The sequence below is a fragment of the Camarhynchus parvulus genome, chromosome 7 (assembly GCF_901933205.1).
Source record: "Camarhynchus parvulus chromosome 7, STF_HiC, whole genome shotgun sequence".
Taxonomy (NCBI): domain Eukaryota; kingdom Metazoa; phylum Chordata; class Aves; order Passeriformes; family Thraupidae; genus Camarhynchus; species Camarhynchus parvulus.
This window is the reverse complement of record NC_044577.1, coordinates 11,138,721-11,156,890: the sequence shown is the minus strand read 5'-3', so window position 1 is coordinate 11,156,890 and position 18,170 is coordinate 11,138,721. Positions and strand designations below refer to the sequence as shown.

The following is an 18,170-nucleotide window of genomic DNA, read 5'->3' as shown; positions in this document are numbered from 1 at the left end:
GCACAGAACATGTTAGATGTCAGCCATAACCCGAAAGGTGAACACACGTCACATTGACATGTACGTCAGAAGCTAGTTAGTCCTGCACAGCTTTCATTCTGCTCCACCTGTAATTCATATTTACACCATTGATATATTTACTATCATATGAAGACAGGTGACTTATTAACCCCAAATCTGAATGATTGTTGGAGCAAGCCTTATTCACATTACTTTTAAAACTTCTCTGACATTCAGTTATTACCTTGTGATCTCCTGTTAGACAGTTAATTTCAACCTCTGAACAAGCAGCTCCAAAAAGAAAATACGTGAATGGCTGTCCTTCCCCTTTCTCCCAGTCCATGTATTCATTGTAACCTCTGATGGAATAAACAAGAAGAAAACTGACCACAGTTTACATTATAACAAAGCAGACAAGCATATAAGATTTCACAAGCAGTTTCAAACTTAAGTACAAAATCTTAAATGAAATCTTAAGTAACAGCTCAGAACTTCAAAATTTCATGAAAGCCTACAGAGCATCACTACTTTAGGTTTGATGCCTCTGGTATTTATATAAAATTGTAGCAGCCAAATAAGCTATTTCAGTTCAGGAGAGTCTATAACCAGTATAATCCTAGAAATATACTAATAAAAGCACAGTAGCCAAATACAGAATAAACATTTAAGATAGTAGTTACTGGAGTAATAGTACATAAAGGAATTTAGAAAAAGGGAGGAAAACTTGTCAGGACCTATGAAAGAATAATTTACAAGAGATAAATGAAAAAGTCAAAATTACAGAAACAGCCTACAGAATTGAGTGAGAGGGTTAAAAGATGAATATTGAAATAAAAGTGTAATTATTTAGAACTGAGTGGGATTCACTGAGGGAATGGTGGGATACTACCATAGTGGTCAGGAATGATGAGGTAAATCCAAGGACATGAGAGAACAGTGAAATGTGATATCTTCCAAAGACGGGAGCTTTGTGACTATGTATGACTGAAATGTCTTTGTTGGACACATTTAAGATTATCATAAAGCAATTACATAGTACAGAACCATGCACTGAAAAAGGGATACACAAACTCCATATACTCAACTTCTCATAATCCATTTACCTCAGCTGCCTTTGAGATTCTTGTAAGTAGAGAATATGACTGGCTAAAAACCAGATCAATACAGGATCTGAGGCTTAGGGATCTGCAGATTGTTTTGGACACAATTAAATATCAATAGCAAAGTATGACTGTTGTGCATTACTGTGGTGATATCAACATTCCTAAAGACCTGCATAAGCAGAAAACATACTTGAACAGGCTTAACAGCAGGAAGGGACATTTTATTTTACGATTTCTCAGTGTTTTATAAAAGTATAGTTTTCCTAAGTGCCCTTTCAACTCATTCCAGACTGCCCAGAGACCTGAAAAGTTGCTATTGATAAAAAAAACCACCAGCAGAAGAAGAAAAGAGATAAGGTACAGCAGGCCAAGAGAAAAGCTTTGCTTTGAATCCCACCTGAGTTACAGCACAAAAATTTTTAATTTCTGGCTCTTTATAAATATTGTGAAGGAATTCAAAGAAAAAGGACGAAGAGACTGCTCTGAAAGCAGTGGGAACAATGATATTTATAGCTTGTAGTAATCCAGCTCCAGTAAATAAACCATATCCCACTCTGCCACATGACTTACAGGCAGCAGTCACTTTCTTGATGCTTTCTGGTTTGCTAAATGTTAAACCACTGAGCAAAGATGGCATAAAATATTATTTTAATACTTTCTAGAGAGTCCACAGAGGATAGACATAAATTAACACCTAAACTTTATGCTTCCAACGCTCCATATACCAACTAATTATATAAAACATAAAATGAGCTATTAGAAAGACCTATCAGACAGGATATTCTCTTTACAGCACTAATTATCTTCAGAAATCAGTCCTGATCTAAATGATGCATTTTTAAGGAACAAAAATATATTACCTAAAATAGCCAGTAGCTGAAAGGTTCACACTCTGTTTAAAAGCTTCTCTAATCTGTAAAATATAGCAGTGCTTATGGTAAACCAAGGAAGGAGTCAGGAAGGAACACAGCATTGGCATATTTACTTTATTTACACGTATATACTTACCCACACATATTTACTTAAAACCCAAACTGTAAAAATTGTAAAGAAAGGAAGACAAACTGAGTTAAGCATGTTTAGCTGCACATGGTGTCTAATGCTACAGAACTAAACCCCTCTTGCATGAACAATCTGAATTCTTTTGGCAATACAAGAAGAAATAGACCTGTCACCAGCAGTGTTCTTGCAGAATCTTTATTACTGGTAATGCCCTAGGCAGAAAGGGCCCTGCTCAGTTTTTCTGATCAAGTTCAATAGAGATGGGTCTCTCTGTCAGCTAACCAGACCTGGTTGATAAGTCACTGATTATATTGGGTCATGAGACTGTGTGCATGTGCAACCTTTTGCTTTTTCTTTGATAAACTGCCTTTATCTTAACCCACTGACTTGTTGGTTTTTTTCCATCCTATTTTCTTCCCCTATCTCACTGAGAAGGGGAGGGATAAAACAGTTTGTTGGGCACCTGTTGGAGTCCAGCCAAGGTCAAACCACCACACTGACATAAAAGATCTGCATGACCTATTTGCACAAAAAGGACAGTTTTCAAGAGAAATGCTCTTTGTAAAGTTCTGCCAGTCATAAAAGCGACAGTATGAGGACCCAAATCTATTTCCTTTGAGTGAGTCTCATGTTAGATTTACTCAATTTACAAGTAAAGAAATTTTTGTGAGGCTGTTGGTTGGGTTGTACTGACTTTCCAAGATACAAAGTTACTTTGCATATATTAACATTCCTTCTTTGGTCAGACATTTCTGATAATACTTTTGGTGTGTCTGAATGATTCAAATTAATTGTGTATCTATTAGAGGAGATTAGGTGTTTTGGACTAGTGTTTTATTGTTATTCCTAAGCAGGGAATACACAGCTGGCTCTCAGATAGAGCCAAGGCCTTTTCTGCTTTTTGGATTGCCCCACAAGCAAGGAGGCTGGAGGTGCATGGGAAGCTGGGATAACTGACCAAAGGGATATTCCAGACCATATGGCACCATGCTCAGTATATAAAGCAGGGGAAGCAGGAGGAACAGGACGACATTTGAAGTGCTGGTGTTTGTCTTCCCAAGCAACCATGACACGTGATGGCACCCTGCTCTCCCAGAGACGCTTGAGCACCTACCTGCCCATGGGAAAGAGTGAAATAATTACTTGCTTTGCTTTGGCTGTGTGTATGGCTTTTGCTTTATCCATTAAGCTGTCTTTAATTCAACTCACAAGTTTTCTAGCTTTCACTCTCGTGACTGATTCCACTGGTGGGGAAATGAGTGAGCAGCTGTGTGGTGCTTGGTGGCTGGCTGAGGTTACACCACAACATACTGCAGCCCTTTAGACATAGGCTGTGGACCAAATCTGAGCCTAAGCAGACCTGGCTGCACCTAGACTTCTCTGAAAAGTTTAGAAAGCCAGAGGATGTCACTGATGCTCATGACTCAACAGGAGGGACCATAACCTGATTTTACTATAATCAATTCTAACAGATTATAGATTTGTTACTTGGATATTGCACTAGCAATAAATCTAATTTTAATCTTCCATGTAATCATTTGTGCCTGGCCAAGAACCTTCTCTTGAGTTTCACCTTTTTGTGACATAGCCTTTTTCTACAGTTTTTAACTTTAGGATTATTAGGCTGAGCAGATTTATAGACTACAGTACATTTATCACAGTTTCTGCAGCACTCGAACACATTCAGTAGGGTTCACAGGTCTTACCCAATCATTCCAGGTTCCTGTTGGGTTCTTCTCAATGATGGGCTGCAGGCGTTTCAGAAGAGTTTGGCAAGCATCCTGGTGAGAATATATCACAAAATTAACACAGACACATTTGGTACTATTCAAGTTATGTTCTAGTTACTATTTAATTAGTATATGCTTTATTGTCATCTTAGTTTGAAAAGGTATTACAGGAAGTGTCATATTAATTACAAAAACATGAAATTTCTAAATGGTTAAGTTACAAGAGCTGGGATCTGTATGAATAAGTCAATTTCAAACATGAACAGGGTGCAACATCTGTATGGGACTAGTTAGTTTATTAGATGAAACAGAGATTTTGTCAAGTATAAGCCTGTTTGGGAAAGTCCAGATCATATTTTGAAAACTCAAACACCATTCCAGAGAAACTGTCAAGTCATGTGTTTTCTTGGCCATCTCCAGCAGTATTATTGGTAATCCCAAACTTGATATATGTGGGATCACTAGGGCCTAAAGTCTGGCAAGCATACACCTCAAGGGATAGGGTATTTTTTTCAGCTAAATACTATTCTTTACCTTCACAGCCATGCCATTGACATCTGTCCCTGCAGATGCTACTGAGGCAAATGCATTGGGAACTGTTGTTGTGCTCGTTTCACAGAAGTGGATACGTGACATGGGGATGTTCAATTCCCGACTAGCAACCTGTTCCAGGAACAACATATTCTTTGTTTTAGAAAAAAATCTAAACACTCCAACAATTCCCCAGTATTGGCTAGAAGTCAGTAATAGCAGGAAAGATAAAAATTTTATCAAGTTCTCTTCCAATCTCCAGCTGAAAAAATTCTGTCCAATTTGGTAGTGCTAAGAACCAGAAAAGGACAATGTTCTAGCTGCACTCAAACTCTGGATTTAGACTCTGAAGTCCAACACTCATTCCAGATTTTCCTGCTTATACCCTGTAGGACTTACAGCAAATTATGCAAGCCCAGGTCCCAAACTTTGATTGACTTTATAAATACCTTTACAGATCTGTCTCAGAATTATCCATTAACCAAATAGGATCATAATGTTACCATCTCGACTATATCAATCTGAATAATCTCTGCCTTTTTCATTATGGGTTTTATGGGATCAGCCCTCAAAAATCTTATTTCTAAGAAGCCTCTTCACATGCTATTAGAAGAACAAAAAACAGTCTGTTTTTTTTCCTTCTGCCTCTACGAATTAATGAAGGTACCTTTGCTTTCTAACTCTATCAATGTAAAGTAGTAGTGGCTATGCTGATAAAGAAACTGTCCTGCTGGTACACTAACTAACCAAAAAGAAAACCTTCATGCTGTTTATCTGCAGGATAGATAAAGCACATGCCAGTATTTATTTAGATAATTTGTTACCTGGATCATTTTTGTATGAATACCTTGCCCCATTTCAATTCCACCATGTGTCAGAAGCACAGACCCATCAGTATAAATATGAACCAGTGCAGCAGCCTAAAAAAGAAAAACAAAATCAAGATCACGCTAGTGAGGAAATGTGTTGTCTGCAGTAATGAATTGAATTTAAAAAAATACAAAGTGTTTAAGTGTATTTCAGTTTATCTGATTAGTGCTTTTGAATAGAAGGCAAAATTTGAAAGTCTACTTGCTACTCTTCCTCTATAATGAACTTCGAAATAAAAGGATAAAAAGCCTTGTTTTGTGGTCTGTTATTAGATCCTGAAACAAATCTACACCTGACAACAGTATCTCAGTGGTTCCAAAAGAAGCTGGAGGAAGCCCCTCATTAGTGGCTCTAAGTGCAATTTGCTGCAAGTTCCATTTTCTCTCTCATTGACGTGTGAGAGCCCTAGAGGTTTTTAAATGGCATAGGCTGAATTTCCAAATGAGATATTCTTCCTGGACTCAACTAGAAGTAGCACTGTAGACTACAAAGACCCTGTGACTTTAATGGTGAACAGCGACAGTCAGTTTGATATTAAATAAGTCAGTCAATTAATTAATTTTTAATTGATAGAATGTTGTCTGTTTCAGAAGCACTGGACACCTACATAAAAAAAAAAAAATACAAGGACCAAAAATACTGTTGTCCTTGTTTGCTTTCTTAACCTTAGCCTTTGATGGCATCAAAGGACTTAAGTCTCTAAGAGCAGCATCCCATAGTACCTCCACAGGCAGAAAGAGGAGGCTTAGCACTATTTCTGGAGTGGACAAATTATTCAATGAACATTTTTCTATCAGACTCCAACAACTTTTTCTAAGTGCATTCAACTCACCTATTCCAACACTGCACCTCAACAGATGGGATTAGCCTTTAAGTAGTCAGTGTCCAAGCTGCCTGGGTCCTGAAAACCACACAGCTTTGATCTCTGCTTGCAAAGAGCTACGGGCTACTACAGCCTCTTCAGGGAACAATCATCAGGTGGATTATAATTTTCCAGGACAAGATAACATATTTGTTTTGTATCCTAAGATAAAGCAACACCAATCTTCTATGGATAAAATGCTTAGCTGACTTACTTTTCATGAAACTCACCTGAGAAAGGTAAGGTGTGCCTAGTCCAAACGGAAATTTCATTGGTACAATGGCAATCCCTCTTTTCTTCCAGTAATTTTGCTTGTTAAATTCATCGATAGCTGTTCTCCTACTGTAGTATGCAGATTTCTCCATACATTCGTTCCAACACCGTGTTAAATTCTGTGGATCAAGTGTTTGTTTGAAGTGTGTCTGCTCGCTCTTCTTATACATATTTATTTCCCTAATCTGAAAAAAAAAGAAATTACAGCTATCTCACAATCCTGTTAAAGACAAACTGACCATCTGGGAGGACTAATAGACAACAACAAGATTACTATTTTTTTAATAATTACCAGTTTGTAAGACCATGCTACATATTCTACAACCAAACATCGATTAAAAAACATTAATTTCAGCACAAATTATGTTTGACTTAGAAAAGAGCTGTTCAAACAATTAAACTAATCTAAAGGTTTTTAAATTTCCAGTTCCACAGACTTCATTTCAGGAGAGAAGATGCCTTCATTTAGTCACCTTTTCTGGTGATAAACAAGTTTTATCTGCAACATCTGTTATCCAAGTTTCTGTCACCAGTCCTGACTGAGGAAAGCCAAAGCCTCGGAATGCTGTATTTGATGGCAAGTTTGTTTTGCAGACATAAGCCCAGCATCTCAAGTTGGGAATCTTGTATGCATTGTCCATTTTTAATAAGGATACTTCTGCTACCTGAGGTAGGGGACAAACAGATCTAGTTTAATGTCAGAACAGTGCTTCTTTCAAATTTACATTTAAATCTTCCTCATCTCTTATATAAAAGACCTTAACTTGAGACAATTAGCTTTAAAACTAAGTTTCTGGCAATCATTGGTATTAAGAGTACTCATGCATGTATACAGACTTCATTAATACATTTTTCATGCAATATATTAATTTTGGGGATTTTTTTTGGATGCAGAACACAGCTGATGTTACTTTTACTTGAATGTTATCAACAGTTAAGGATGTAGCAGATATGTAATTTTATGATGGATTTTGCTCCTACTTCAATACCAAAAGCCACACAAACTAAAAATAGACAGCTTAGATTTAAAGCAAGAGTAGCTAGGAAAGGAACTGATGAAAGCATTCTGAACTATTCTGAACTATCACATCCTATGGAAATCCACACTTAAGGTTTAGTTCCACCAGAAACCATAGGTACTGCAGTCTACAGTGTCTTCTGGTCCTTACACTTTTCATTTAGAGGTTTTACATGACAAACTCAAAACTGTATGAGGAGGAAAATGCTATACTAGAGACCTCAAATTAGACTCTAGGAGTCAGTATTAAAAAAAAAAAAAGGTTTGATGCCTGATGAAAAAGTCACTATCTTCTCTTCAGTTATGTAGATTTCTCAGAATGACAAATTCAAGCCTTGGTAATTCCTGCTAGGTCCAGTAGCTTCACTGTATCATTGTAGGACTTCACCTTAAGACAGTTCTGACACGATCTGCATTAATGTACATACTTCTAATAATGGATATTCTTCTAACCTAGGCTATTTTTCAGAACCAGTTAGGCAGCAATGCCACAGGCAGTTTCACTGACAGATTTCAGGATGCAGAAAATCCTCATAGGAGGGGCAATGACAAGCAGATGAGGGGTAGTACAGCAAATATTTCAGTTACAGCTAAATTAGCCTGAACAAACACAAATACCTAGTGACAATATCAAAGCAAGAAACATTTTATACTTTGCAGACCTATAAGTGAGGAACTGAGGTATACAGCACAATAAATGCTGTCCCAGTATAGAAATGCTGTCCCAGTATAGAAATGTATAGGGACAGCAACAGGATAACTATCACTATGAATTTTCTGAAGGCCAAGAAAGATTTTCCCAGCCCTGAAGATATAAAGCTTTAGGCAGGAACAAATGAAGGTAACTACACATTTTAAAAGGAATACAGTGTTAGTTGAGATGTTCGTAACAGAAAAGTAAGCCTGAGAAAACATTCATGAAGTGAATATGTAGGGCAATGTAAGAAAGTAGTGAGATGCTTCACTAAATTTAATAAGGAAGGGTTAACCTGCTCAGTGTAGATGCTTCCAAAAACCCACAATCCCTATATTAAAAGTCTATATGATTAACAATACATGGGCAAGGGAATTTGGCTTCTTCATTTTCCAGCTAATGACTCCTCCATGTTGTAATGTTCATCAGTATAAAATCCTTACCAGGACAGATTCATCAGGGGTACATCCTCCATTAACATAATATATGGCATCCACAGCTGTGATCCTACCATCATTCATGAAGCCAACCTAGAAGGATCAACAGTTATTTAGAATTCAGCATTCATTTGTTCCCAAAGTGCTTGTATATTTTGAAAATTAACATAACCCACACATTTAGGGTCATACTGCACTATTAATCTCTGGGCAGCATTCACTGAAACTACAGAAGGACAAGAGAAAGAAAATATGTTTCTAAGATATAGGCTTTCCCTCCTGGCATCTGTGATCTGTATAGGTACAGCACAGAATATGCAACATAGGCCCATTAGGAAAGGAAGAACCAGTGGCTTCCTCGCTATTGCCTGAGATGGCTGACAAGAGTGTCACCTAGGAGTGTTTACTGTAGATAAAATAAAATCCCACTTTACTGGTAAGAACCGTGTCTGGCAGAAGGCTTATTAATGAAGAAATATTATCTTTATCTCACATGCCTCTTTTCACCTGTTGCTGCTAACAGTTCCTAAATTCTCAACGTGAGCTACAGCTCATTTTCAACTTTAGGGCTTTAGGGAAGCATCTTCTAAACCCTCTCTTACTTTACCTATATAGAATGTCATGCAACTTGCTTAGTATTAGCAGGTAAATTTGTAGCAGCCTTAGGCTGCAAACTGTGAACTTTCCCCTATGTATGTTGAACTGTTACCCACTCAAGTAAAAGAAGGCCTCAGAGTCAGTTCAAGCTGAAAGATAAGGAAGCTACAATCTCTAGCAAAGGCTACTACACACTTAGATACATGAAAAGAAATGGCCCAGCTACAGACAGTGAAAGAAACCCACGAAGAATGCGAAGACTCCAGACCCATAATAATCCTAATGGTTTGTACTGTCATGTCAGGGATGGGGAGCTTAGACTGCAAGGTATAATTACCCAGGTATAACCCCATTGTTCAGAGTCTCTCTTTGGAGGCATCCAGCTTGAGCTGGAAAGCTATTAACAAAAGGGATTTTTAAAGAGAAATGATTCAGCTTATTGATTCAGCAGAAACTTGAATTTAAACCCCATTATGGTGGCTGGCACACATAATTTATATGACAAGTAGAGAGGGAAAAGAAGGCAGAAGTTATCCTAATGAATAATTATAACTGATGACAGCGCAAGGGCAGGGAAGAGATTCATTTCCTCCACAGGGTGAGTTTTCTGCATTACACAGTTTCTGTGAAAAATTAGCTGCTTCTTTGTGTGAATCTAACCATATGGAGAGTTTAAAATAAAGTTCTGCAGAAGTAGTCTGCTACAGGTTAGGTTCCTGTTCCTAGAAAGAAGACAGAAAGAGCTATAAAAGGATTAAGAACCTGAAGGAACTAGAAAAAATAATAATACAAAACCCTGAAGAGAAGAGGTAGAAGCAGACAAAGGGGCTGTACAGCAACTATCTCTTGGGTTCCTGGCTTGTAGTTTTGTTTTAAAATCGAATTGGTTATAGCAATTTTCATTAACAGAACACATTACCCAGTAGCATTGAAATATTATTTGCAGAATATGGGTGGGTATTTTTTCACTGAATTCTTGTGGCACTCACTTTATATTTAGCCATAAAAGGATGTCGGCCACCAGTGATTACCATATCATCCTCTCGGCTCAGAATAAGACGGACTGCCCTGCTGGTTCTAAATCCAAAAAAGAAAAGTCAAATTGCAATTAAAATAAAGGATGTTATTAACAAGATGGGCTATGGCTACTCATCATGTATCCAGATCTGGCCATGCATATAAACATGATTTAGATTAAACTTAACTTTAATAAGCCTGAACATATGCCTAACACAATGTCCAGATATCGTATTTCTCACATTTACAATCATGTCAGAATTTTCATCTCTTGAAAGCCAACAAGATAACTCAGTGCAAACTACTGAAGAATCTATTTCAGTGTTAAGTGTTCATCACCTCTTAGCTATTTAGAATCATACTGAAATAGAGTGTCTCGGAATGAAACCAAAATATCAATAACAATAAAAATAGGAAAATTAGTCTAGAATTGCATATATAATTTAAAATAATTACTTCAGAAAAATGTACATAAGATATAAAATAAGGTCCTAAGAATAAAAGAGATATTTTAAACCATAAAAGAAATATTATTTTTAGCATGATCTGTTAAAAAAACCCACAGATAATGTGGCCAAAAATAATCAAGAGCAAACTTTTTACCAGTGACAGTAGAAGTAACATAAACCTATTGAGCCAACTCCTCAGATGACTGGATCATTTTGGCTGACAGGATGTAGCCCAATGTGAATTCTGCAGCAAATCAGTTATGCTTATAAAGGAGTTTTGTATGCCCTGAAAGCTAACTGCCAATATTGCCCTGCCAAATTTGGAAGATGGGGGGATGGAGCTTTACATGTAATGTTCTTAAACTAATTCAAGCAGTATTAGAAAAAGCATAATACCTCAGAGATTTAAGCTAATTTTGACTGAAAGATGTTAAGGACTGAGCTAAAACTACTTTTTCTTAAAAGCAGTTCCACTCGTGAACTCTTCCTTCTGCATTCTGCTGTGTCAACGGAGTTCACAACTGGAGGGTTAGTGTCATATTTTAATGTATGTACGAAGTCTCAGTAGTTAGGGACTGGTCCTTCTGAGTATTTCTAGCTCACATTAATATCATCTTCTTGCAGCCCATTAATTTAGTTGAGGCTAGAGCTGCTTAACATAAGTAATCCAAGAAAACAAAACAAAGAAATGTACTGAATAGTCTTGCAAAGTGTGAAGTCAGGATCGTATGACATTTTGACTAGCAGCTTTGGAAAAGAGAAAGCATTTTAGCCAAAATGGAAAACTTGTTTGCTTAAATTTTTTCATATCCCAAAACACACATACTGCACTTACTTGTTTGCTGCCACTGCAGCAACTGATGCCAGTAAGCCAGTTCTCAGGATTTTCCCACCAAAAGCTCCACCAACTCGTTTAACATGGCACATGATCCTGTTGGCTGGAACACCTAAACTTGCAGCTACCATCTCCTGTAAAACAAGTTTTAATATATTATGCCAACCCAAACTAAGTCCAAAAGCTAGATTCTGAAATAGAAACTTTTTCTAGAAAAGGGTCCCACAGATATTTCTAATTCTTCTATCAGATGAACATAACTTTTCCTTTACCCTAGGTTAAAAAGCAAAGAAAGAATAACAACAAACTCTCAACAGTGCTCACATTTCAAATCTTTACCATGCAGACTGTGAAAAGACCATTGGCCAATGTGAAGAATAATAACCTTGAATTACATTATATAAATAGTAGGAAGCTTCAGGTATAATAAAAATGGATTAGTAATCAGTTTATATTATTTTTATTACTAAGGTAATACCTCATTCTTATTTAAAATAAAGCTATTTGTTTCTTAATTATCTAAGGTCTTGCTAGTGTCAGGAATGTTTTTGGTTGAAATAATTTTCTCAAACACAAAGTTCTTCATACTACTTGGCTATTGGCAATATAATAATAATGGAAATTATAAAAGGAGCTGAACTGGGCTTTGAACACAAAATGCCAGTGTTGAGTCTGAACTACTATCAGTTCCATGCACTATGGCCATTGCTCTGCAGGCCACAAGCTATGGCAGCTTTGTTTTGTCATTTACCATCATGACAGTGTCTAGAGGGCTAGAACACCTCTACTATGAAAACTGAGAGACTTGGAGTTGTTCAGCCAGAAGAAGACAGCTCCAGGGAGACTTTACTGTGGCCTTTCAGACTATAAAGGGGGTTTCACAAGAAAGGAGAACTTTTTAGCAAAGCTAAAGGGCTATGGTTTTAAACTAAAAGAGGGTTGGTTTAGACTGGACAAGAGAAAGAAATCTTTTACAATGAGGGTGGTAAGGCATGGGAACAGGTTGCTCAGAGAACTTGTGGATACCCCATCACTGGGAGTGTTCAAGGGCATGTTGGATGGGACTTTGAGAAATTTGATGAAGAGAAAGACAGCCCTGTCCATGGCAGGAGTGTTGAATTAAATAGTCTTTAAAGGTTCCTTGAAACCCAAACCAATCTGTGATTGGGAGACTGCTGCATGGAGTAGCAGTCTCACCTACAGCAGTTAGACTTGATCAGATCCTCAGTAGGTTCTGACTCTGTAGAGAACTAATTGCTCCTCACTCCAGTGGAAAACTAACAGAGATAGAGGAGCCTCAGCACTCCACAGGGAGTTTTTCATGCCTACAATAGTGGAGTATGAAGTACTTTGTTCAAAGGGAAAGGAGAGACTTATCCTGACAGTGGAGTGCTCAGTGTTTATCAGAATACAGCAGCACTACAAAGCAGCTGTTATTGAACATCCACATGGGCAATTTCTTGGTTCTATGGCTTCTGTTCCTAGAGATTTGTAAACCAAATTTTAAAAGCTCTATTGTCACAAGTCCACACACTTTCTCTGAGAATGCTCTGCATTACCTGAATAATTGCTGGATGCTGCGTTGACACATATAAATCCATTTCTTTATCCTCTCCTTTTGGAACAACAAGCATACTCTGAGTCTCCATGTAAAAGTGTTTCTGTCCCCCAATGCAAATCTCCCCTGATTCAATGAGAAAAATACAAGTATTACTGAGGGAAAATGACAGAAGAAATCAACCAGAGAAGAACTAACAGCCCACCATCATGTAAATTATGGCAATCAGTGTCAAATCCTCTGATACTGCTCGTGTGAAAGAGCAGCATCTAAAATAAAAACACAAATTAAAATCCTTGTAATATTAAATTGGTCTTGTTACAGTAGCATGACCAGAACTGGATTAAAGCAGAACACTATTGCCCACAAGTGGCGACAACAATCAATAAAACCTAGATAAGTTAAACAAAGCATGCATATACTGGACCAGGTCAAAAAGAGGGCCACCAAGATCATCAGGGGGCTGAACCACAGGATGTGTGAGAAGAGGTTGAGAGAACTGGATTTATTCATTCATAAGAAGAAAAGGTTTAAGAAGAGATCTGTCTACAACTACCTAATGGAAGGGTGTAGACAAGAGCAAGTCAGACTGTTCTCAGAGATGCCCAATGGAAAGATAAGAGGCAATGAACACAAGAAATTCCAGCTAGATATAAGAAAAATCAAAATCAGCATGAAAGTAGTGAAACACTGGAACAGGTTTCTATGCAACATGCTATAGATGTTGCATAATCTCCATATTTGGAGATGTTAAACACATGACTGGACATAGCCTGTAACAACCTGCTCTAACCAGACCTACTTTAAGTAGGAGGTTGGACTAAGACTGCCTCCCAACTTAATTGTTCTGTAACTTTTTCCAAGAACAGGTGATGCAAAAAACTTGAATGTAGCAGCAGAACAAAAATACACTAGATTTAGCCATTTTCTCAGGCCTAATGACTATATGGAGAAAAGGTAGAACTGGGAGTTGAAGAGGAGACAGCCAAACCCAAATACTGACAGCCAAAAATTTCTCATTGAATGTATTCCACAGTTTACCTTCAATTATATTATCAACAGTTTCAAACGCCTCATCAACATTTCCTTGTTCTAATTTTCTTTTTGGCTCAAAGAATGAGTTGTGTTTTATAGCTTCCTGTAATGAAGAAAAAGAGAAATGGGGGGTTCTAAGTATTTTTAAGATTCCCAGCAGCACTTTAGTCTCAGGACCAACACCATTGTCTTCAGAGACTGGAACCACCAGCTACCTAAATCAATGAACAGCTGTATTTCATCACTTTACTGTCATTGTTGAGTTTGTTTATTCAATACCAGCAATTCTTTCCTGAATGCATCTTGTGTAACTGATGACAGCAGTTTCTGAAGGAAATGCGTTCAGTTTATTTAACCTGCTCTTCCCAGTCATACATCCAGGAAGTGACCAAGACACCATAGAGTAAGATTGCAACTGCATCATCCAAAGTGTGATGCCAGTAAGAGGGGAAGAAATCCCAAGGACTAAGCAAAGGTGAAATCTATTTTTAAATTAGCATTTGCTTTACTTCTAATAAGATTTCACTGGATTTTCAATTCTAATGAAATGTTAACAAAATTTGTCAGCCTTTATCTATTTTTCTATCAGAAAGATTGTTCCATTAGACCACACACACATTAAAACAAGCTGTAAAGTGACTACCAGAACTAATGCTGATTCTCTGTGTGTTCTTTGTTCCTTACTTCTATTCTCTTTAATCCAGGGCAAGTCCATATGTGACTCTCACGTTACACTTCTGAAATAGTCATCCCTAACACCTTTCTTTCATTTTCCCCCAACAACTCCTACGTCTCCAGCCTAGATTTCAAGCCAGAAAACAGATAAAAATGCTAGAGAGAATCAGGAGCTGACTGTTAGCCACTATACACATGCTGACTTACCAACTGGTAGCTACCAAAAAATTAGAAACTAGCATGCTCATTGCCTTTTCCTCACTGGGAACATTAGGAGAGGGTTTTTTTTTTTTTTTTTGGTATTCTAATGTTTATTACTGTAAAACTTGTGAAACCTTCATACTTTCAAAACTGTTTGGTTGCCTATCTATTGCAAGTGGTCAAAATTAGACAAAAGGTTAAAAATTTATTTTTAGGGAGATACTCATACTACTTAATTGGATGTTCAAATTCATCTTGTTTCCTTAAAAATCATACTTTAAAAGCAACTAAAGAGTGCGAACTGCTTCCATTCATTAAATAGGTAAAACAATAAAAAAGCGGAAGAAATTATTAGTACCTCAATTGTTAAAATTACTGGTTCCAGTATTTCATACTCTATCTTCACTTTTGCAGCTGCTTGTTTGGCATGAACATATGAATCTGCGACCACAGCACAGACAATCTGACCCACGCAAATCACCTGCAGAATACACAGCAGTACTGGAACAGTGGATTCAAACAATTCCCACATGTGCTACTGATATTCTTATTTTACATTACCACCACTTATGTTTCCGGTTCAGAAGTTTTCTTTGAGTCAGAACTTCAGTATTTTTACATCATCCATTAAACTAACAAATTATAAAAATACCACTATAACTACAGAACCAAGGAAAATACACTGTTCAGAAATGGATAGTAGAACAATAAAAGGCTAGAAAAAAACCCCAGTTAAAATTAAGAAAATCAATTGCAAAAGGATTGTATTTATACCTCGTTTCTTGCAAATATAATCTCTGGATCATGAGAAAAATGAAACTCATTTGCAGCTGGCACATCATGAGCTGTTATGACATCAAACACACCTGCTCCTTTTAGGGCCTCTGAGGTATCTATAGATCTGATTGGGATATGGGAAGAGAGAAGTGTATTTCATTAATTATACAAACTGATCACAGAGGAAGGGAACACAATACAGAGGTATATTTCTTGTACTACCATGATTTGCTCATAGGCTCACACACACCTTTTCTTTCTGTCTTGGGCATGTGGAGAAGTGCAGATAAAAGACAAATTAAGATTCTACTAATCTGCTTCATTTATAAAAGATAATTTAGATACAACAGGGAAATCATTGGCCCATTAGATTGCCTGAACTGCATTGGTTCAATAAAAAATCACTGCACAATTACAATGTTACAACAGCAGCTCTCTAGGACCTGACAGCCTATATACATATTGCAAGATACAATTACTCATTTGCAGATGGAGGTTTCATGTAGAGAGATATAAAAGTTACAAAACCAGTATAAATGGAGAAGGAATGCAAATGTCTAGGTGTAGAAGGATCAGAAGGAACAGTAGAAGGTCTATAAGAACAACATGTTTTGATAGCATCTACTTCAGCAGGTCATCAGATCCCAGCACATGTACAGGCATCTTCTCTGGACACCCAAATCAGGAGACAAAGGAGACTGAATAGATCTTATTGACTTGCAGAGATGGGGGTGATGCCACCTCTGTGATGGGACCAAAAAGAGGGCTGCCAAACCCAGCACTGACCTAAGAATAAGCTAGGAAATATGACAAGGACTCAGCAGCTAGAAGCCCCAGACCTATCTGTTATGACAGATCACTTGATTATGTCTTGGTGCCTGAATGTTGAACAAACTGCTAGGATACGTGTATCTCGGCAGCATAAAAGCATACATTGAAACAGTTTTCTTACAAAATAAAATCCACTTCTCCACTCTTTTCTCCTATAAGCCTCATATGAGCTTTGCCACCTTGTTGCTGCAATGTTGCCACACTATTTCCTACATTTTGAACAATTTTCTTCTCTCATCATAGAGTTAAGGTTTAAAAGCAGTGTTGGTAAAACTGAATCTTGAAGTCCATTTGCACTGCACAGCTGAGCACTTTGTGGAGGTAGCTAGGCTAGCTCTTGGCTGGTTTATGGACCAGAAACAGTTCACCCTTACTGGTACAGTAAAATGGGGCAAGACACTTAAATCCTAACAAATCTTTCTACTAATGCAACAATACTGCTTCCAGCATGGATTTGCAATCAGGTATCAGGCATGCTGTTCTGTACACACATAACTCATTAGTCTCTCCAAAACTCTCAGGCAGCAATTCAGGATAACACTTTCTTCAGGTCCACTTTGAACACTTACACAATCTTAGCATGAGCTCTGGAACTAGTGACAGGAGCCAGGAAAAGCTCCCCATCCACAGAAGGAAGGTCATCAATGTAGACTGCTTCACCAGTGGCATGCTTTATCCCAGACTGGTGCATAACGGGCCGTCCTACAGGGTCCTGGGAAGACTGGCTCGGATCTACATCCTGAACAGTCAGAAACACACACCCAGCACACCCAGGTAAAAAAAGAACAGTCCTGTTACTCTTACAGTGATCATAAAATAAGATGAATGAACAACAGCTCATACGATCATCTTCTGGTTCAATATTGAAAGAGATGTGGCTGCAGGAGGTGACTGCTACTCCTGGGGATTTCTTTCTCCTCTTTTCTTCTCTAATGGAACCTAATGGAATTTGTCTTCCTCACTGAAGAGTGCAACTGATCACGTAAATCAGTGAGAAAATATTGCCTAAATATTTTCTTCCCAATTATTTCCTTGCACCTGTGTATGAATTTAGTGCCTTATTAATCTTACTTTGGTATTTTTTTAATTAATTCAGCATTTCCAGTTAAATCTGCCACATGAACTAATGTTGCAAACTTCCAGAACACCTTTACAATTTTTGTGTCAGTATTCATGTTAACTTTTTCCTTTTCTACATTTAGAATTAGTTAATTGCTTATGACTTAAAATGTTTTTACTTCTAAAGCTTCTAGCACACGTGTTCAGGCTACGCACTTCTGCTTCCTACCCTTCCTGGCACACTGTCTGCTCTTGGCAAAAAGTCAAGAACAAACACTCTTCACTTGACTGCCTGAAGTTCCTCAAATGGATGTCTCAGCCAAACCACTTCAACATTTCCACCACAGAATGACAACATATTTGGATTTCAGGATAAGCATTCTTTTTATTCATCTTAATAATGTCCAAATGAAGGAGTGCAGACAAAAAAAAAAAAAGGCCTTACAAAATCTAAATAGAAATTTAAAGTGGAAAAACTCAGATTTTCTGGGTTTCTAAATTTCTGTTGCTCAGTGCCAACTGATCTGAGTAACAAATTCTTTCAATTTCTGATGTTCAGTCACTTTTTTACAGATGAGGAATAAACTGGGGAAAAGTCACATAGTCCCCTTGATCC

At 37.5% G+C, this 18,170-nt stretch overlaps 1 protein-coding gene across 1 annotated transcript in view; it reads right to left on the bottom strand.

The window, feature by feature from the left end:
• AOX1 (aldehyde oxidase 1) overlaps positions 1-18,170 on the bottom strand; it is a 36,401-nt gene that overhangs the window by 1,822 nt on the left and 16,409 nt on the right. Inside the window, exons 17-31 of the mRNA XM_030952225.1 lie at positions 17,065-17,235; positions 15,662-15,788; positions 15,246-15,368; positions 14,018-14,114; positions 12,978-13,102; positions 11,419-11,552; positions 10,107-10,194; positions 8,527-8,613; positions 6,845-7,036; positions 6,329-6,556; positions 5,191-5,286; positions 4,370-4,498; positions 3,812-3,886; positions 1,964-2,016; positions 245-359 (exon numbers count right to left, since the gene is read on the bottom strand). Coding sequence (XP_030808085.1) covers positions 245-359; positions 1,964-2,016; positions 3,812-3,886; positions 4,370-4,498; positions 5,191-5,286; positions 6,329-6,556; positions 6,845-7,036; positions 8,527-8,613; positions 10,107-10,194; positions 11,419-11,552; positions 12,978-13,102; positions 14,018-14,114; positions 15,246-15,368; positions 15,662-15,788; positions 17,065-17,235 — 1,840 coding nt within the window. The remainder of the gene's footprint in view (positions 1-244; positions 360-1,963; positions 2,017-3,811; positions 3,887-4,369; positions 4,499-5,190; positions 5,287-6,328; positions 6,557-6,844; positions 7,037-8,526; positions 8,614-10,106; positions 10,195-11,418; positions 11,553-12,977; positions 13,103-14,017; positions 14,115-15,245; positions 15,369-15,661; positions 15,789-17,064; positions 17,236-18,170) is intronic.